Source organism: Drosophila teissieri, chromosome 2R, assembly GCF_016746235.2.
Source record: "Drosophila teissieri strain GT53w chromosome 2R, Prin_Dtei_1.1, whole genome shotgun sequence".
NCBI classification, from domain to species: Eukaryota; Metazoa; Arthropoda; class Insecta; order Diptera; family Drosophilidae; genus Drosophila; species Drosophila teissieri.
In genome coordinates, this window is record NC_053030.1 from 16,290,937 (window position 1) to 16,313,241 (window position 22,305).

Sequence of the window (22,305 nt, forward strand, 5' to 3'; positions counted from 1 at the left end):
CTGGGAGTCCCTTCGCTAGAAATAAAGACCGTGATGGGGTGGCATTGTTAACAGCCAGACTTGAATTACAAATTCAGCACAATGTCCTTTTGTCATTTATGCATTTCGCTGTATAAATTAAGCACAATGAATAGGAACGGCCGCAGTCGCAGTAGCTTGCAGCTGGTTTTCTGCTCCTTTAGATAAAAGCCCAAGTAAGCGGTGGCTGGAGATTAATAGGCCTAGTCCTGCGGTTAAGGACGCCCACATGCCACCAACTAACTTGGAATCCCTGGCTGGGATTTACAAAAAGCACCACACACGATATCCGAGCTGAAATCTGGAGCACGACTTTAAGTTTTCATGAACCCAGATGAAGAGATTAAGGTTCAGGAGTGAATCCCATTGTTGGCCAATTTGGGAGTTCATCAACAAGATTGAAATCAACAGATTACAGCTCAAATGTGGGTGACTTTATGTAATTACTAGAAATAATAAGTTGATTACTGCATAATATAGTTGTATCTCATTTTAAATCGCACATACCACAGAATAGATTTAAAAATTCTTTCAATACACTTGGAAAAATAACTAATTCATGTGAATCTTCTCCCTGCAGGTGGCAGTGGCAGCGGCGGAGGCGGCGGCGGCGGAGGAGGCGGCGGTGGAGGCGGTGGGAGTGGCAGCTCCTCGGACGTGTCCAGGGATCACTGCAACAAGACGGTGGACATCTTCGAGGACATCAGCTCGCCGGAGGTCAGCAACCAGAACGTGGGTCGTCCGCTGACCTGCTGGTACCGCTTCCGGACGCTGAAGGGGGCGCCCCGCGACTTTGTGCTGCGCCTGCGGTTCAAGAAGTTCAAAGTGGGTCAGCTGCTGAATGCGACCCACTGCGAGGGCGGCTACTTGCAGGTGGGTGTGGCCAGTGGCCAACGCTTGATTTATCGGCGCCGCATGTGTCGGGGCTAATTTATATCGCGCTGGCTAAGCGATGACGTACGCGACGTACTAAATCGAGTTCTCGTGCACCCATTGTTGCAGATTGTTGATGGCAATGCCAAGACGGATGTCTCGAATCGCCGGGAGCCGGGAATGTTCTGCGGGGAGGCGGAACAGCCGCAGACATTCATCAGCGAGACCAGCTATGTGAAGGTGCTCTTTCACACGGACAACTTTACGGATCAGGTGAGCGACAGCAAGCCAGGACACTTTCGTTCGCCTGCTCGGCCATCTCGGGATCTCAATGGGACTTTTCATTTTTGTGCTCCAGCCAGGAGAGAATTCCAATTACTGCCGGGGCAACAAAGACGGGCATATCCTCGAGGTCCTGCCGTCTGTTGTCTTCTGTCGCCAGAGTCTTGCCACTTACACTAATAAACAAAAGTCCCCTTGTCCTGGTTCCCTGCTTATATCTCCGGTCCTAGATATATATCTGCACCGAGAGAAATTCAGTTGTGCCCTGGGAAGCAGTTCTAGAATTGTATAACTCCTATAGCTCAAAAATGTAACTTGCAAGTTTTCTTATTTACCAATATCAAATTAAATTAAATTTTTAACTGATATATCCAATTGCATAATTCCAAATTGCATTCAGTATTTTATACACCTTGATTAGTTATTCAATAGTCATAATCTCGACTTCATTTTCCCCAGTGTGCCTGTATAAATGTCTGTATATTTATATTTATCACATAATTTAAGGAAAATATTACAGCACACAAGTCTTGGCAGCCTGTCTTCGCCCTTTTCACTCCGTCATTCCCCAACCAGAACCCTCCTCCCCCCTCCCCGTTCTGCTTTTCCCGGGGCGACCCCCATCCTTGCTCCCAGTTGGCTCCACTGCTTCCATGTCCTGACCCGTGTTGCTCTATCTGCTCGGTTGCATCTATGCAACTCACTTTCGCACTTAGCGAGAGTTATACACACAGATACTCCTGCCAGCCAGCCTGTGTGTGTGTGTGTGTGCTGTGTGTGTGTGCATTATTTTTCTATTTTTCCTTATATTTAGTTTTCCCCTTTTCTGTATTTTTGCATGCATTATTCAGGAGTGGATGGGTGGGCCGTCTATGGCGAGGGTGGACTGCACTGTTGTCTGGCCTCCGTCTGTCGGCGTGTCCTGCGTCCTGCGTCCTGTCTCCTGCATCCTTTTTGGCTGGCTGGCGCCGTCAGTCTCCTCCTGCTGATATATATGCATTTATATACACAGCAGATTATACATATAGACGCATATCTATGTGAATTTTTAGCTCACAACTTGAATTCTATTTAGCTTTGCCCCGTTCGCTTTTCGTTGCTATTTTCCCTCAGATTTTCCTCACTTTTTTTTATTTCTTTTTTACTTTTGTATTGCTTTTTTGTCAACTGCTTGGCTGCCGCGTTTTTGATGCGGTATTTGCATTTATAAAATGAAAGATAAGTTCTTTATGTCAAATAAAGAATTTCAATATTTATAATGGAGATTTTTTTTCGGCGAGGGCGAAAGGAGATCCCTTGAAATATGCATAGCTCGCAAGTGGTAACAGATGGAGGGAAATTATACCAAAAAATAGGAAGACAATAAAGCTTGTTATTAGACGGGAAAGTGGCAGAAAAAGCAATAACTTGTATGTTGTTTTTTTGGGAAGGTATTTCGTTATTACGAATACCAGTAAAACCGCAACGATTTTGGGTACTTCATTATATAAGTCTGATTTCGAACAGAAGTTGTAATTGCTGATGCGTTTCTTAGGATAGTTTGTTTATGAAAAATATATACTCCACCCAAACCACTTTTCCAATCTCCCCCATTCCATCCTAATGATATAGCCTTCGAAATCACATCCCCGTGAATATCCATAACTCTATTCCGGCCATCCTGCTCCGTTCAATCCGAAAGTCAAATAGTTGCCCCCTCTTTTCGCAGTGCGTATTGGATGCAGGCGATTGGCTTTATGGCCCGGCTTACAACAAGTTGCATGGATGTGCAAACACAAACAACCGACTAAAGCCATGAATGAGTGCTCCAAGCTCCGAGCTCCGAGCTCCAAGCTCTACGCTCCACACTCCACACTCCACGCTCCGGAGCAAACAAGCTGGAGAGGGCGACAGGATTGTGGGTCCTCCGGCAGGACAGGACACCCTCCAGAGTGTGTCTTATGCACACCTTAATGGAGTCATAAATATTTATGAAAACTCTCCAAGCTCGCTGGAAGTTGCAAGTTGAAAGTTGGCGGATGCTGCGCTTTGTATTCCTTTTTTTATTTCTTATATTTCGCTTTCTGTTTCTGCGTTAAGCAGTCGGGAACTTTTTGCCACTTATTCGGCGCGAGTGCGTCGGTTTGGCGGGCCAGGGGTATTATTCAGTAATAAATAAAAATAAGCGACAGCTACGGCAATGTAATAACACAATTTAATGAGAGACAAGTCAGCAGTGGCAGCGCCCAGTGGCAGTGGCAGTGGCAGAGGAAACGAAATAATTTCGCATTCGCATTAACATAAATTCCATGCGAAATAAATCAAAAATAATTTCACAAAAACGCGACGCCAAAGAGCAGAGGCGGCAACAAATCAGTTTGAAATTTTAATTTATTCGAGCGCAAATTTGTCAGGACATTAACGGCAGGACGACCGTGGAAATCATCGGCATAATCTCCACTGCCATCGCCATCGCCATCATCGTCCCCATCATCGTCATCATAATCAAGCGAATCGGGATCAGCAGAGCATTCAAAATCTGCACCGCGAGGTGTCAAATATTAACAATAGAAATGTTGTATAGTTAAATTCAATAATAACCATATTTTATATAAAACCATGAATTATTTTTATCAGTAAGCTTACTACTCTATTGCATTTGTAACATGGAAACAGAAAATGAATATTTCGATGATATATGGCAGATACATAAATATTTTAAATACAGCTTTGAACTTTCGATATTTTCCCGCGGTGTAAGCGCACACACATATATAGACATCTGCATAAATATACTGCATTCGAGCAGGGGTTATCTTTGGGGTGGCCACAGCGGATGGGTATCCACGTGAGCAGCATCTGGATGAATCGAAACGAGCCTGTGTCTGCCATTGTTCACATCGTTAAGTGGCGCTAACGTCATTGACGCCGGTAACGCATTTAATATTGACATGTGCATTACCCCAGCCCCTCCCCTGCCGATGAACAGACTCCAACCAATTGCGATCCCCGAGCGCAATCCTCCTCCATCCATGAGCCACGATGGAAAATGGCCAACGAGGTTTATGTGGCCATCATGGACGGCGGCGCAATTCGGGAACGGGGTGAATTGATAGCCATGACGTTGACTTTGCGGCAAGTGAAAGGGGAGGGGGCATAAGGAAATCGCTTTTGCGGCTGTCCGTCGATAATTTCGACTTCGATATCCGTAATTGAAATGAATGTATTTTGGGAACGGTGCAGCATGAATTCGATTAGCAACCGAATCGAATCAAAACTCACAAATTGGCAATAATCATTGCTTTTGTTTAGCCTATCGAATGGGTCGCGGCACAAATGGTGTTTGCTATTCTAATGTTTGCCACTTTCAAAGCGAAAGACACTTGGTCGAAATGGTATTGCAACAATAGAAAAATCCAATGAATGCATTGCTATTCTTCAATACAAGAAATTCAGCCAGAATTTAATAATTCAAATGCAAAGCAATGCTATACCTTAAATAGCTTAACATAGTTTATTTTATTACAGATTGATTGCAGAATAAAATCAATTTGAAAAGCTTTAAAAACCAGTTTAAAGATGGGAGCGCACATAATAAGAGAGCAGCCTTGAATAAGTTTCAACCATTATTATTCTGGAATATATTTGTGCAGGCATCTTGGTTCGTTACCCTTTTGTAACCCCCGTGTTTTCCCCCAGTTCTTTTCGCCTTCATTTCTTTTGGCCATTTCCAGCTGCGTGGGTGGGCGTTGGGTGCGGCCTGCGGTGATGTGGGCGTGGCAGCTGCCTACGTCACTGCAGCACGTCATTAGCGCTGATGAGGCAACGGCAACCGTTGCAATGGAACAACAGGCAAACAGGATGGCAGAGGCTCAGTGGAAAACACGGAGTCTTATGTGGGCGTCGGTGGCAGGGCAAGCAAATGACATTGCACATTTCCATGCGGCATGCCATGGAATGAAAAGAGGCCAGAAAAGTGGGTGGAAAAGTAGGTGGAAAAGGGGGCGGGGCCAGGGCGAATCACGCAATTGTCTGACGCCGAGCCAAGCTGAAGGGAAATTGGCAAAATTCATCAGCAAGAGCGAGCGAGGTGGGCGAGGTGGGTGAGGTGGGCGTTGCGGGGGCACACACACTGCGTATACGTGATTTTCAGCCATTGTCCACTCATGCCGCACTTTTCTCTCTATCTCCCCATTGCAGACCTACTTCACATTCGATTCACGCGCCGAACAGCAAACCGAAGTCTATCTGCGATATGGCCAACATCCGGAATTATATCCAAATCGTCGCGGCGAAGTTGTCCAAGGGTGAGTAAATGGCTAACATTACAGCAAAAAAAAAAACCAAACGGGTAATCGAATGGGTTTCCAAAGAGGAGGCTCTTCTGGGATTTCGATCTTTTCCTTTTATATAGCCCCGGCGCTAATTCAATTTTATTACTGAAATATTGAGCCTAGGGTGGGCATATTTTTGACGACCGGCCTTCTGACAATGGGGCTTGTCTTCGGTTCGCTGGCACATTTCATAATCATACACGAGGAGTCGGAAAACAGCGGAGAAAATCCGGCAACAGAAGGTCGCATTAAATTGAATTACTTGTGCTTTCTGCACTGCGGCAAACATAAAATTCGCGAGCGGGAAATCGGGGGGATTTCCGCCTGAAGGATGACTGAAAAAGTCGGCAATTGAAACCAAAGAGAAGAATTCATTTCGTTGGTCGTGCACCTCCCACCCGAAATCCTGACAAAAATAAAACTTTGCAGACATTAAATTTTATTTGATTCTCCTTTTGCAGTTGCCATTTTTTCGCCATGGCTCTGCCAGTCTAACTTTTATCTTAATAAAATAAGTTGCAAGTTTTAAGCAAAGACTCGGCTGGTAACTGGCTAAAAGTAACGAAGCGGGGCGGAATATGCTAGATTTACCCAGATGATATTTGTGCACATGCATGCAAGTGTCTGGTGGGAGAAAAGTCTGCGAGTATAAAGTTTCCAAGTAGGCTTTTTCTCGAATAACTTGCCATTGCAAATGATACTCGGAGCAGGAACCAATTTCAAAATGAAATAGTCAAGCTGTTATAAGTATCTGTTCCAGTTAGTTAGATGTTATAGTTAGAACAATAATGCAGATATGAATGTCTATAATTTACGGGCATGCAAACGTATTGTTTATCACACACACACAAATTACGAACTGGAGAACTTGTCAGAATATCATTTTACCTAGCAGTGCAAGGGAGTATTTCCCCACAAATTAAAGGCATCATTTAAATTAAAGCACAAATCCTGTAAACGGTTATTGAAATGTATTGCCTTTATTTTCTCATCTAGAGCCATTCTTGCGCCAATATTTTCCCACTTTAACTGGCGTCAAAAGCTAGCTTCTCAAGATCCCATCAAGGACGACCTCGAGGACCTGCTCCTTGTGGAATTGTGGCATGGCGGAATTCCCGCTTCGCATCACCCACATGGCCAATATGATTTTTATGCTAATTTTGCGGTCACGCGCCTCGGCAACCAGGCCAAAACGCAAACCCAATTGAAGACCAAACCAAAGCAAATTGGCTGAGACAAAGAGTGGAGGGATAGGAGGGGATAGGAGTGGATAGGGACGAGGTTGTGGGAAAAGGGAATAAAAATGGTAATCATATTTACGCTGGCCTCTCCTTTGAATGATTTTTCGTTTGTTATACTTAAACAAATGGAAAATTATACGCACAAAACTCAGAACGAATCAAATTTAAACACACAATCTTTTGTTGTAATTTACAATTTTACAAGCCTGCAAAAAACGCACATTTGTAGAAGGGAAATGGGCGGGAAAGTGGAACAGGGATTTCCAAATCAGTGAACACAATTTTCTGGCTTCCTTGACGCACTCAAAGGAGTGGGCAAACGAACCCGAAAAGTTCCAAGGATCATTTAGGACGCCTCCTGGGCAAAGCCTTCACCGGCGGGGGTTTGAGTGATATAACCAATTTGAAACAAATTAAATTAAATAATCAATGTTTACATATACTAAATATATTTGCTTTTTCCACACCAGGTCCTACTGCGAACGGGAGTATCGGGATTGTCGCCTGCAGACCTGCTATGTGCAATCGCCCGCGTATCCTGGCCTATATCCTCGGGCCCTGAACTGCCGCTACAAGTTGCACACTCGCCAGCCGTACATCAAATTGTATCTGCAGAATGAGCAGTTTGCCGTGGATGGTCAGAGGTGAGTTGCCACACAAAGTGTAGTAAGCCACAATGGAATTAAATGATGGCTAGACCATCGCTCTTAATGCAATTTCATATGAATATGTTATGTTCACTTAATGCAGCAAAAACTATTACAATTGCATTAGTTTCTAAGATCAAATTAATACATAAAATAAGCAGAGATATTCTTTCTGTTTGGGAAAATTATATAGTATTATATAATTATATACATCAGGAGCACGTTGAAAAAGTGTATTTTATTTATGCAAATTTATTTCACCTCCATTTATCTTTGGCTTTTTTTCGGACTCGAAATTAGTGTTAAATGCAACACCCTGTAATTTGTCATTTTGGCACGCCGATTGCACAATCCACAAAATTCGACGACATTTGGCCCGAAAAGTGTGTTGTTGCCACCGCTTGTGTTGTTGCAATGCATTTGGCACGCTGACAATGACAATTTGACAGAGCGTTCGTCGCAAAAATTGGCACCAATTTGCTAGAAAACGTTGGCGACATGTCCTCGGCTTGCATTTCCACCGTATCTATCTGTATGCGTCACTTTCCGAATCGGATTCCTCTTTTCTATATCTGCGACTCCCCGCCCATCTGTGTGTTTGTGTCTGGCGAAATTGGCTAAAGGATTACGTTTTGAGTGAGGTTGGCCTCGATTGTGGCGAGAGCAGATGGGTGGGGGAGAAAATGCTTGCCGTCATGGCTGTCTGGTAATATTAATGCCAAAATGATGAAAGTGTCTGGGGAAGGAACCGATTCGAACCACCTACAAATGCATATCTTTCCCCAAAATGAATAGCAGTTAGATATGGAGTATAATACAAAAATTTGCATTCTTAAACTTGAATTCATTAGCCATACTCAGTTGCTGGCTCACCTGCAAATTAATTTCGGCTGGAATCAGAACCTCCACATTTGAGTAGCATCGACCTCAATCCAAGTGGGTCGCGAAATACAATTTACATTTGCTTAACCAAAATGACCTTTCACAAAATATTTGCTTTATCATGGAGTCTCGGCGTAATGAGGATGGGTGGGTCAAAGCTTCTTAGCCCTCCACTGCGACCGGCCATTGGGGATTTAATGGTTGGGTGGTAAAAACCATCAGCTTTTAACACTTTGCACATTCCGGGCACAAATGGCCGGCAGAAGTGGCCGAGTATCTTTAAGCTTGTTTGATGTGCAAATTCTGGAGTCAGCATACTTACCCCGGGACCCCTGTCGATTCCCATTCCCATACCCATACCCGATCCCTGGTCCGTTTCCCATTCTCCAGCCCAGCACGTGCACATCAAGCAACAGCAAGTCGGAATTAGATAAGCAACATTCAATTTATTTTTATAGATTCAATTTGAATATTTACCTTTCCGAAAGTCCTTTGGCAGGAGGCAAGCAGCTGAGGGCGACAGACGCATGTCAAAGTTGCCAACTTTGAGCTGGGTCCCCAAACTGACTGGCTGCAAAGGAAGGGGGTGAAAATGGGGAGAACTCAAGCTTAAATCCCCCCAAAGTGTGTATTAATTTGCAAGTCTAAGTTACTTTCGGCCTGCAGGAAAGGATTAGACAAACAAACCTTTGCCAAGGAGCTAATCATGCTGGGATGTTGGCATTCTAAAAACTTTTCCCCAGCACTGGGAGTATATATTCTGCAGTTGGAAAGTTATTTACTCTGGCATCGGGTTTCACATAGGAAAATGCTCCATCCAGAAAAAGGTTAAAAAGCAGTTTAGAAATAACACCACCAATAATCAAATATTGAAGTTCCTGCCAGCGTGCAGCGCTCCACATCCGAACAATCAACATAATCCGCCAAAGCCTGGTAAAAATGCGCCATAAATCCAGTTCATAAAACCCGACTTGTTCGGCAGAGCTCCAGTTCCAGTTTGAGATACGAAATGGATGCCGAGTCAGCAGAAAGTTCCCTCGTGTGGTCGCTGTTTTATAAATCACTTCAGTTTATTGCACAGCTCCTTCGGCTGTCAAGGAATACAAGCCACAACAACATTCCTAATTCCTTTGCGCAATACCAAAAAAGTAAAAAAATATTCTTGCCATCACAGCAGAAAAATTTAGTCGGCAAAACTTCGACGGCCGGATGCCAAACAAATGCAAAAGTCATCGAGTAAAAAAGTTTTTTAATATGCCGAAATTATTACCAGTCAGTTGATGTTTTTTTTTTCTTCTTTTTTTACGCTTCGTTTTTCCTTTTCTCTTTTTTGATATGTTATGTGCTGCCTGCCGACCATTCCAACGGAAAAGTTTTACCCCAGACTAAACAGCCATTTTCCCTGTCCCCCCCTTCGTTCTTTGTAATCAACTTTCTGGCCAACAACGCATTTATTATCAATAAGTTGGATTAGCTCTTCGCAGATTCTGGGCAAAACTTGCTGACAAAGTGATTAAATTGACTGAAACGAACCGACTAGCTAATAGAAATCTATCTTTCTGCAACGTATAGATGGATATAGATACAAAAGTTGATCAAAACTTTGCTCCCGAAACTTTCTAGCGATTGGTACAAAAAAAAGAAAAGAAATGGCCGAGAATGCAGGGAAATCGGAAAGGCTCAATGGAACTGTCAATTAAATGGGTATTTTTGTTTCACTTGCCAAATCACATTCAACTGCCTCCGGCTTTGACTCACTGAATCGGTCTCTATTTGATTAAAGTTCAGTTCGTAATTGCCAAAGTTAGCTTTCAATTAGAAAGTTCACATTCACACACACACACACACACACATGCACAGGTGAGAGGCATTTCATTTGCCTTTTGAACTGCCCACCAATCAGTGTGCTCCGCCAGGGGGAAGTAAAATTGTGAATCCCCGTCATCGTGGCCATCATCAATAGACGGGCACAAAGGTCACTTTGTCTGGGCCCAGTGCTTTGGCTCGTGGAGTCAGGGTTATGTGCCATTCGACCAGACGACCCCCAGCAAAAAAAAAAAAAAATTAAAAGCATCCTCGACTGTCTGACGCAAGAAATTAGAAAAGGCTTCAGCACAGACGCTTTGGATTTTCCGCAGCCTTTTTTCTTGTTTTTCTCGGAGAACTTTCTTTTTTTTTTGCACCCGACTTCCTCGGGCTGGCAAAGTGCAAATGAATGTCATGACCATGGGCGTAGTTATGAAGCTTACGAATCATTTATTCAAGTCCACTTTAAAAGCATTTGGAAAATGGAAAAGTCGACTAATCTGTCTGCGTAAGATTGGCACAACGCAAAGTTACTTCTGAACTTTAAGTGGCGAAGAAGAGAAGAAATGTTCCTAGCTAAACGTAGTTATTAAAGCTTTACAGCAAACCTTACCTTAATAAATAAACTGAAGTCAACTATGATATTATTCTTACATAAAAATCAGTTAGGGGTTTTCCCTTTTCGATCGCGCCCCTGTTTCAGCAGCATTTTTTCATGGATTTCCCGCCAGGCACTAAAAGCATCAGCACTCAGTCAGTTATTCAATTGCCAGCCTCACTTTTTATGCCCTTTTTTCTGCCTTTTATTTTCTTCGTTATTTGTGGAACGTGAGTTTTTTAATTGTTCACTTTTTCAATTTTTTCAATTTTTTTATTGAATTGCCAGCGCTGGGGAAAATTAAATTACCCTTTCAACGCTTCCATAAACGCAACAAAGGCGGCAGTAATCATAAAGCGACTCTTCTCATATTGCAGGTGTGAGAACGTGATGACCTGCCCCATCAGGCCGATCGGATCTGGTAATGAGCACTGTCCCTACGACTGGTTGGCCGTCTACGATGGACGTGATGAGCACTCGCCGCTGATTGGAAAGTTCTGCGGCCTGGGCAAGTTCCCATTCAGCATTATTGGTGAGTAGCCATGGGTGTTGCCCCATCGAGGCATCGCGCCATCTAAACCATTTGCATATCCGACAGGCACATCGCAATACATGTATGTGGAGTTTGTGACTTCGCCGGCGGGTCCGCTGCTCAACACAGGCTTCCATTTCAACGTTGGCAACTGGCCAGGTCATGTGGAGACGGCCGGGATCAAGCACGGCGTCTGCGACTGGCTACTCAGCTCCGACTCTTTAAAGGACAGCAGCGCCAGCGAGGGCATCTTCCTCAGCATCGCCCACTGGTATCCGCCGAATACGTCCTGCAGTTACCACATCAAAGGACATGTCGGCGAAATTGTGCGCCTCTATTTCCCCAGGTAGGCATTTCGAGTCTCGTTCGTTTCATTGGAAAGTCTAGAAAGTGCAGTCATATGGTAGCTACAATTGGCTGATTGTAGAGTAAACTCCTTGAACGACTTGTATTAGAAATTAGAAAACTTAAATACCTCGTCTTTATCGTAATGCAATACTCGTAAATTTGCAGCGAAAGAGCCATCGATTCTCTAGGTAGTGGTCACAACAAAGTTGCTGGAAAAGTTTTGGTTTAATCAAAAATCAAATAAGTTTCAAGTTCCTTTTTAAATTATCATGTCTGCGAAAACATTTCCCAACTCGTAGCTCGTCGTCGACTCAAGATCGGGGTCACCACTTGCCATTTTGCGTTTACAAGTTTTTCCATTAAAATTTCCATTTTTGAACCAGTTAGCCCGACAAGGACTATCCAAGTTGATCCCTCTCCGCAATCCAAAATCCTTTGGCCGGCCTTTTCGCTACAAGTGCAAAGTTTTGCGGCTATGTGGGCGGTTTGCATTTGCTTCGTCGGATTGGATTTCATCCCTTCTTTTCCTGGGACAATCCTCGGGGTTCTTCATTGCGTTCTATACGCTGTAAGCGTATTTTAATGAAATTTTCCGCAAAGATTTATGTGACATTTTAATTTAACGTGTCGAGCTGGAGTTGTTCTTTGTACTCGTATATAAATCCAAGCATATATATATAAATATATATATTTTTGCTTTGTCGCAATTGTCGGCGGTGTTGGTGTCCGGAATGTTGCTGCGCAAGTGTCTGAACTTTTTGGCCAAGTGTCGCATTGATTGTGCATTTCATTTTGAGTATTTTCCACTGAATTTCCCACAAAGAGCTGCGAAATATTTTATTGTGCTGCGGTTTTTGGCTTTGCATGGCACAACGAATGGCAGAGACTATGGCGAAGTTTTTCCACTCACTGACACTTTGAGGGCACATCAATGATTGCGAGGGAAACAGAATTAAGGTGGGAGTTTTTGAACTGATATGGTGGAAAGCGGGTTACATTTTAAACTGCTCTACTGGGTCTTAAAGATGTTAAGCAAAAAAGAACACGACCGACCTCTTATTTCCTTTAATTAATTTGAACTGTTTCAAAGGAGAAGATCCTCTTGAAGAATATTAATTTAAATTGATGAAATGTAAGAAGGATTTAACAAAGAATTAATTATTTCAAGTGAAACATTTTTATATATTTCTGTTTCATTTCCATCATATGAGTATGAGTAAAAGTTAGTTTGGGATTGTTTTTGAGACCGACGTTTAACTGCCTTTATACATATGTGTGTATCCCTAAACGTCCATCTACCCTGTAATCCCAAGTACTTCCATTTACACAAGTTTGCTTCAAGTAATCCAGCTGCAATTGCAATGATTCTGGAGCACCTCCTCCGCTTGAGGAACCAAAACAACCTCCTAATGTTGCAGTCCTCTGTAATTTATGCAGAAATTGTTACCGAACATTGCCAAGTTTTTGCACTGGAAAACTATGTGTACGGGGCAAACATCACAACAGCAACAGCACATGGGGAAGCTGGAAAGATCGGGCGGAGACACGGGGGGCTTTAAAATATCAAGCAAGTTTTTGCCAAAAGATAAATATTTATGTCCACCTACAGAGGGAAGCAGGATTTCCAAGAGAGCATCGAGTAACCGTCGTAAGCCCATTGTTGTTGGATAACGGGGCACTAGGAAAATTGGGCGGAAAAGCGGGTGGAAAAGTTGTTGGGACGGTATCTGGGTAAAGCTGGAAAAGTTGTGCGCACGTTTACACCGATTGCCATTAAGAGTTCAGAAGTGGGCAACATGATTGCGTGATTACAGTGCACAAAATGCAACCGAATAGGGTAAGCAATCGAAAGAGAGAGCTACATGCTGGCCGAAAGAGATGGCCAACGCTACGTGGCTTTGGTGGTTTTTTCTTTTTTTTTTGGGTAAAAGTTCGAAGTAGACGAAAAATGCAATGGAAAACTGCGTTCGGCACACACCCACACTACCATTAATGCCGCTCTTCTGGCCAAGTTGTTGTCCTTGTGCTTGTTGTTATTGCCAATGTTGTTGTGGTTGTTTCGCCTCTTTTTTTTGCAGTTTGTTGTTTCTGCCAACTTCACTCAAGTTGCAACAACAAGAGCGGCAATAAGAAATAGAAGGACACGTAATGATCGGAACGTAGAATACCCTTACATATTTGCGGAGCATATGACAACCTGAAACGTAGAGTGTTAATATCTTATTAGTAATATAAGTAAGAAGTTTAATCTTTTAGAAAGTATAGAAAACTCTGGAAATAAGAAAAGTGTAAATATTATATCAATCAATAACATTTCCTTGAATATATTGGAACTTGGAAGCAAACCCAGCATCCCCAGCAAGGATATGCCCACAGAGGCAGCCCATTAGAAGATTTTCTCGCAGTCCACTTCGTAACTGTCAGTTTGCATTTACCTTGTACACCTTGCCCCACTCTTTCACCATCTTCCTCCGCCAGCCTCCTGCAAGGATCTCTTCCACCTGGGAGTGTGGGAGCTACTGTCCTGCTGCCTGTCGCAGGAGTCTCGAGTCTTGAGTCCCGGGTCCCGGGTTCCGAGTCCCGAGTTTCGAGTCTAGACGCTGTCGACATTGTTTCCAACAAAGTTGCTCATTTAAGTAACATGTCATGGCTTTGCCTTTGCTTTCGTATGCGGCCGCCTCCCTGGTTTTTTGTTTGCTCGGTCTTTGTCTACTACACTACTACACTACTACACCTACATATCTACTACTACTCCAGTGCGATTTTTCCAAGTGAGCTGACCAGATGTTGAACTACTCCTTGAGTATATTGCACTTAAGTTTTCTACCCAGAAGTGGGGGATTGGATAAGCAATCCATTTGCTTGTGCAGAGCACACACTTTTCCCAATAATGTTGCGAATGTTGCGAATGTTGGTCGAGGGGAGTTGCCGTGTTCAACTTTTACTAGCTACTAACAACTCATCAGCGTCTGATTCAGTGTGCCATTATCCGATAGATTGTGTTACTATTGTGTATTAATGTCGACTATCATTTGCGACTTCCTATTACATTACGTTGTAGTTTTGCGACTAGGAGCAGCAGGAAAGCAATCATTGTTTGATGAGGTGTATATGTACATATATCTAAGACACATTCGTAGTAATGTCCTTAGGTTTAAATTCCTATGATTAGTTCCGTGCTCAAACACAAGTTCTATACATGTTTTAGATATTTTGATTATTGTATCGTCCATTGCATTCAAAGCAGTAATAAACTGGACAGTTTTTACCCCACGGCAATCTCCTAAATAACAGAAATAAAATCAATTGTAGTCAGCCACCATGTCTTTTGCCCTACTAACGAAAATCCGCTCGAAATGCACAAGACATGCCGCACACTTGGGCTATTTATAAGCCTTATGGCCACATAAACTGACGCTCTGGGCTTTTGGGCACGGCCCCAATCGACTCCCATATGCACATAACCAGGCTAACCAGTTGACAATTCCCGCGATCCCTCGCCCACCTCCGCCGCCCCCAAAATAGCCCGCCCACCGAGTCAGCATAGCGGAAAACTCGGACTGGGAGTTCGTAACTCGGCCTTACACTCAGAAAAAGCTGCTAAGTAAAAGCTTATTACATTTGAAAGAACAAATTCTATCACTTTTTTCTTATTTAACATCAAGTTGGTTGAAAAATACCTAATGCACCCAAAGTTGAATTCCCAGAACGCTGTGATTTCTGCCAGTGTAGCAACTGGAATTGGGCTAGGCTGCAAACGGATTACGAGGACATGCCGCAGGGTGTTGGGGCTTACTTTTCGACGACGCGTACGTGAATGACGGTATGGGCACGTCGAAAAGCGCCGAGAAGAAGCCGGGGGTTATGGGGATATAGTTGGGTAAAAAAAAAAAAATAGTAACTCTGCTCCATTATGAATAGTGAGGGGCGAGACTCACGGGCATAAAAAACAAGAGCGAAACCAAATGAAATTTGTGCCACACTGCTGCCTGCCAGCGACGCAGATTAGGGGGCGTGGCAGCCGCCTATCCACCCCCCCTCCCTCCACTGCCCTTCCTTCAAACTGCTGATGATGGTGATTTTTCTCAACCAACCCCACCCCAAGTCCCCCTTTTCCCAGGCACTTTTTGCACAACTTTGTGTGAGTTAATAAAATGTTGTATTATGTCATATTTTCGGATAGAGCCAAATGTAATTGCATAGAATGTATTCACCGACTCTGAATGGCAGTTATATAAAAGGATATTCGCCAATCCTAAACAGTAGTCGGGTTATAGAACCAGGTTGTGCACTTTGCGAAATAAGGTACTGAGAACGATGGATGGATTTAAGTGGTGGAAGTGTCGATTACGGGTAAATAAACATAGTAACCAATATGTTCATTGAAAATCATTATATTTGGTATATTTAAGGACATTCTCAACAAGAAATGTTCATGTATTGATGATTTGCAGTTGCACTTCGCTGATATAATACTTTGATATATTAAATAAACTATGTCGCCTTGATCTTTCCATTTCCGCTGACCAAACTTGAGTTTCCACCCCAAAAGACTGCAGTCACATCAACTGGCAACTGGCAACTTGCAACGTAATGCGGGAAAACTGCAGAAAATTGGCCTTCCACATCAACTCCTTTCAAATATCCTTGGCGTTCGCCCATCGTTTTCGCCAGCCTGCCACAAATAGTTTTGGAATGCAATTTGATGGAGGCAGAAATGCAACTCACATCGCGACCCCAAAAACCCAAACGAGTCTACGTGTGTGCGATAGAGAGGCTTCCAGAGTAAGAGAAAGAGTGAGACTACCAGAGATTTACCTGTTGGCAGGTGGAATTTATATTAAATTGTAGGGCGCAAGGACGCGGCCAGAATTGTGGTCTGGCGCAGTGCCAGCAGGGGAGTTGTTTTTACCATTATGGTTGGCACTGTAACCATAAAGGGAGGACAGAAAAATCGTAACAAATTACTCTTTTGATTAAACCACAATTGTAGGAACACTAATGCGATCTATGATATACAGCTTATACATAATTTAACCCTTTTATTTCAGTTTCCGCATCAATCGAATCGAATCCCCGATCTTAAAGTACGAAGGCGACTGCGGAGAATCCCTGACGATCTACGACTCCGACCATGCCGATCCAGCGCGGATTATCAAGACCTTCTGCGACACATTCTCGCGACCAATGGAGAAGGTGGACTTTGTGAGCACCAGCCCCTCACTGTACGTGCAGTTCGACTCGAAAACAGGCAGCTATAGCGGCAGCTCACTGTACTACTGGGCGCACTACGATTTCTTCAACAACACGCGATTTGGCGACCCAGTGCCAAACACCCTGTGTGACGAGGTGATGTATGCCTGGAAGCATCCAGGTGGACGTCTTCGGTCGCCCTTGAATTCACTGATCTTCAAGAGAACCGGCGGAAGCGATGTGCGTTGTCAGTACAAATTTGTGACCGATCGAAGACTGTATGCCAGGGCCATAATCGAAGTAAATTCGGTTTCCTTCAAGGAACTTCCATACAATAGCAATGCCTGCACTCGATGCCACGAGGAGCGAGTGGACAAGCTGGTGATCTGGGAGGAGCGGGATAAGTACCAGAATAACCTGGCCTGCTTCTGCGACAATATTCCCCGAGCGGTTCGAGTTATTTCCTCGGCGGATCAAATGAATCTCGAAATGATTGTGCAGGGCCAGCATGCCATTACCTCCTACTTCAAGAACCCCAATCCTCTCTTCGAGGCTACTTATGAGTTTGCCCATGGTCCCTTGTGTGGCCCCATTACCCTGGGACCCTCGCCAGATGGCGAGCTGGTATTCCCCTACAAGAAGGCCTTGGCCATGGTATCGGGACCCATGGCACCGCCAGAGCATCATTATCGCCGCGAGAAGTGCATTTGGGAACTGAAGGTGGCCGCCCAGCGAGATCTGTGGCTCAACTTGGAGAAGGCACGCTTTGCAGATCGCAGCTGCGAGAGTGCCAAGATCGAGGTCTATTTGGCGGGTCGTCTGGAGCCCAGATTTGTGGTGTGTCCCGAAAATATATCCCTGGCCAGGGATTTGCCCATCCTTACCACAGCGGAGTTGGGCGCCACGGGTGCCGATCAGGAACCCCTGCCCGTGCTCATCCAGTATACGGGTGATGGCCAACCAGGCCGAAACATTTTCCGACTGGTCTGGACGGAACTCTTCCACCTGCCGCGCAATCCGGACGGCAGTCTGGCTGCCTCCCTTCTGCAGGATGGCGGTTGTGATTTCCGATGTCCCGGCGACACTGAGATCTGCATTCCGAAGCACCTGCTTTGCAATGGAATAGCAAATTGCCCAAATGTGACGCATACTTCGACGTTGTCGCAACTCACCCGACATATCGAGTGGAATCTGGAGCAACTGGGTTTACTCCATCATGCTGGCGACTACCAGCAGTTGGTGCTGCACGATGAATCTCCCGAGATCTGCCTGAAACACGATCTCAGCGAGCTGCCATATGGAAAGTTGTCCTTGATAGCCCTCGGACTGTGCCTCATGTTCGCACTGCTCTTTGCGATTCTACGAAGGATGTGCAGAAGCTCGTCCTTACACCACGGAAGGCAGCATCTGCAAGAGGATTATTAAGCACATTATTTACCTAAGGAACAAGAGTTCTGTGAACCCATTTTCTAGTTTATTTGACCAATACTTAGATGTTACCCATCTCATTATCCTTAGTTTTGTTAAATTTTTGAACTGGCACTCTATGCCAACAATATATTATTCATTACATTACGTTATAATTATTTCGAAGAAGTCAAAACATTCACTTTATTGCATATAGGATCCCCCTGACAAGTATGTATGTAGCTCTGACTAGTGGAGTCTATAACTTTCGCTCTACGTGACATATAATGAATATTAATTGAAAATAATTGTACGATAAAAACTATTAAAGCCCTCAAACATATAAATGTTTAAAAAACACACTCACACAAAGGAAAGAACTTAAACTGCCCTGAATAAATTAATTAAAACAAAAAATTGTCACGTGATAATTGTTGAAAAAAAGCTAAATACTTTAAAAGCGTAATGAAACTAGATTTTAATTAAGGTAGACAGGTAAAAAGACAAAACAAAATAATGTCGAAACGAAAGCAAACATTTAATTCAAAGTAAAAGAATAATTAAAATAAACAATTGTTGGTGGTTTTTATTAGTTATTATACCGAAAAAATACAATATAAATACATTGTACTATTGTTGGCAAATTGTCAACCAAAACATACATATATATATATACATACTTGCATATGTATATATGTACGATATACATAATATAGGGTATATTTTTTGCACATAGATTTACCTAGTCCATAATTGAACGAAGAACTTCCCCCATGAATTCCACAAATTGTGGCTGAAATTTTAGAACGAGGAAATAAAAACCGATAATTCCCCGAGAAATTGTAAATTGAAACCAAAAATGGTTATAGCATTTAAGTCTATATAGAAATGGAATCGGATGAATAAGCGTGGCATTACGGATTACAAAATCGAAGCCTTGTTCACATCCCCCCCATTAATAAATTGTTGACAGTAAACTCCTCACTGAAACCCAAAAACTCCTTCAAATTCTGCACCTCTAAGGTACAGCTGACCCCTAACCACAATGAGAATGTAAAAACCCCAAAAAAAAGATAGAAACGAAAATGCCCCAGAAGAAAATTGAAATCAATGCCCTTGAATAAATTAAAATGAATTGAAAACTAGGACACATATTTTAGTGTACGTCAGAATTAAATGTAAAAATAAAAGTAAAAAGTACGAAAACGAATAAACTGAGAAATTGAAAAACCGTTGATTATGATTGAATGCTTCAGCGCTGCTTCATTCGCGCAAGTTGGCATCCCCCCAAAGTGACGAAATGCAGCTCTGCGTGAGAAGATTTCCTGAAGAATGGGAGTGGGGAGCAGGGGAACAGGGGAGAAAGCAAATGTCATCGAAAGGGAAAGACGAAGAGGCGTGTGAAACGCGAGGAAAAATCCACCTCATCGGCGCTTTAAATGTCAGCTGGCCCAAAGGCAAAAGGCCCGCACCTCTCAAATCCTGTCAAACAAATCATCGTGTCGAGCTGAGCAGAACGTCCGGAAAAGGGCAACGCGAGTGAAATTGTGTAAATCTCTAGACCCAAAAACCAGTTGAAAGTTCTTCACTGCTCTCTTCTCGCTTCTTTGCTTGGCTAAGATACTTGGCTATCGATATTGGAGTGCGACGAGAATGGAAAGATTTGGAGTACCACGTGGTAAGCGGCCACGAGTGCAGGTTTCATTGGACGACAAGGAGCGGGCAATAGCCCGTATCCGGGGTGGTGAAACCAAGGCCGGAATATCCCGCGAATTGGGGGTTCCGGAGTCGACGGTTCGCGGTTGGGTGAAACGAGCCGAGCAGCGGATGGCCCGAGAGACGGCCAGCCAGACGGGTGAGTGCACTGTAGCATGATCCTGAAATATGCCTATAGCATCATTACCAAAGCAGGTTCTGCCAACTATCCCTCCATCCTGGCGCTGACCCTGGCCAAACCGCAAGTCACTATCAGCACAAAATCGTCGGCATCGTCTGTCATATCCAAATCATCATACTCATCGCCTCCGCTGGATTTGAAATCCCTGAAACGGCCCCAAAAGCGAAACATTAATGGTCATCCGGTGGCACGCGCCCACGATCCGGTCGAGGATTCAGCAGCAACCACCATTCCCATTCCCATTCCCATCCCCGTTCCGATACCGATGCCCCTTCCTGTGCCACCGATGGTTTCGCCTGACAGTGAGCAACAGATGAATGCTTGGTTGCATATATTCAATGCAGGATTGCTGAACTTCACCCTCATTGCCACCGCTGCAGTGCTTCAGGCTCGTTCTCGTGGTTTGGCGGATCGCCTGCCGTTGTGGCAAATAATCGCGGATTTTGTTGATGAAGCCGGGCGTAATGTCGATGCCAATGGAGGTCGCTACCTCGAGGCACATCCGGCGACTGGACACACGAGTCCCAGGCACCGCACCGTCCAGGTGCCCACGCAGGTGCATTCGTATCGCGGGAAATTTAAGCCACCACCGGCTCATATAACCGCCGAAGACGACGATGACTGCTACACGGACGCTGATGTGCCCCACTGATGTCACATGGAATGCTCGGGGGGACTGCTCTCTGGGCAAGCGGATTAGGAGAGGCTTTTAAATACATACATAATTACAGATTTGTTACGTTTTATTAAATGAGAATAAATTCTCTCAGCATGAAAGTATTCCAAAGATAAACAGCACTGTGGAGTTTGTTTACAAATTGATAAAGTGCGATATGAACATTATTCCATCAAAATATTCGCTGCTTAACATATTTTTTAATCAGTTCAACCGTCGTGTCAAAGGAATTCGCTGGTCAAATCCCCCAGCGGTTCCAGCTCCACAAAGCTAACACCCACTATCCACTCCGAGCTGGTCTATCGCTGGTTTGGTGGTCGAACCGAAAAGTTCTCCTCAATGGCCATATCGATATGCAAATAAAATGAAATGCCAGTTGCTGTCAGTGGGATTATGTTGTTTAAAGCAAATAATTGCATTTTAATTAGCAGCGAAATAAGTGCGATAATTGGCCTTCAGCCGGGGAGAGAGACTGGAATCGGATTTCTGGCCGGGAACCGAATAGGTGGCATGAGTGTGGATGTGGATATGGGTGTGGGTGTGGGTCTGGCTGTGGCAGCGTAGTGTATGAATCAGATGCGGCTGGCTTTATTAACCATATTATTATTTCATTTCGGTGCGTGTCATGCAAATTTCTGCGTTTCAGCCGCTTTGCCTGCCTTTGTTGCTGGCTGGCTCGCCGCCTGCCTTTTGGCCGAGTCACGTAATTAAGCGGTTTTATTTGCGGCTTTGCCGCACATTAATTGGTCATGTTAAATGTAAAATTTCATTTGCGCAAAAAACGAAACGTTTCCATTAATGAAATATATTGCATTTTTTCCCGTTCGTGTCGCCATATTTCAGCATTTATGAAAATGATTTTGAAGTGGATTATCGGTTAACTCGACTGAAAACTCTTAGTTCTGTTTGGCCAGTTTGGCTGTCCATGTGGCTTGGTTTCCTGTATTTAATTTTTTCGTTCTTGCTGTTTTGCGCATTTGTCATTGACAGGAACAATTAGTGTGTTGTGACAAGGGCAATTGGAATAGTTGTCTCCGCACACAAGTGCTGTTCAGTTAGACAGAGATGTTTTTGTGCACCGAATGCATTTTGCTGCATGTGTCCTATGAAATTATGAGACTGAAAAATTAAAGTAATATTTCAGTTTATTCAAAGTTCAACTTTAATGTTTGCTCCCAATCGCGTGGTGGCCATTTCATTCACCTCTCACACAGCTCCATTAACTTGGCCAACATCCTGGCCATGCGAAATACCACCCACAATGGGAACCGCAGCAAACAGGCCGAGCTAAGCCAGTGGAAATGGCCAAGAAAAGGCCTTGCGATTATCCGCACAGTTCATCGACGGGGGCGAGAGTGGCTTTAACATAAACTTTTTCCATTTCCCTGCCTTGGCCATAAAAAATATGGATAAGGGACAGAAGGCCTTGGCCTCCATGTTAGACGGCGGGCGAATTGGGCGCCAGAGCCAGAGCCTTTTCCGGATTTCTTTTGCGATTTTCCCAATCATTTTCGGCATTTTAATGCATGGCAGGGCGGAAAAGCCTACAAGGCAAGGTCGAAGGCTCTCCTGCGAACGTGTATCAAAGTTGA

The 22,305-nt window shown here is 43.9% G+C and overlaps 2 protein-coding genes and 1 long non-coding RNA gene across 3 annotated transcripts; 2 read left to right on the top strand and 1 right to left on the bottom strand.

The window, feature by feature from the left end:
• The first annotated feature begins 676 nt into the window (after window positions 1–676).
• Window positions 677–19,498, top strand: LOC122614343. The gene is made up of 7 exons (XM_043788912.1): window positions 677–891; window positions 1,021–1,164; window positions 5,353–5,459; window positions 7,198–7,371; window positions 11,038–11,192; window positions 11,259–11,538; window positions 16,592–19,498. Exons 2-7 carry the CDS (start codon window positions 1,072–1,074, stop codon window positions 18,156–18,158), a joined length of 2,376 nt encoding a protein of 791 aa, XP_043644847.1. The 5' UTR covers window positions 677–891; window positions 1,021–1,071; the 3' UTR covers window positions 18,159–19,498.
• Window positions 12,808–14,133, bottom strand: LOC122614346. The gene is made up of 3 exons (XR_006325739.1): window positions 13,976–14,133; window positions 13,148–13,737; window positions 12,808–13,064 (listed from the first exon to the last, which is right to left on the bottom strand). It is a non-coding gene; the product is annotated as an uncharacterized LOC122614346 (long non-coding RNA).
• Window positions 19,499–19,522: 24 nt separating the features above from the next.
• Window positions 19,523–20,830, top strand: LOC122614344. The gene is made up of 2 exons (XM_043788913.1): window positions 19,523–19,995; window positions 20,052–20,830. Exons 1-2 carry the CDS (start codon window positions 19,794–19,796, stop codon window positions 20,687–20,689), a joined length of 840 nt encoding a protein of 279 aa, XP_043644848.1. The 5' UTR covers window positions 19,523–19,793; the 3' UTR covers window positions 20,690–20,830.
• Window positions 20,831–22,305: the final 1,475 nt, after the last annotated feature.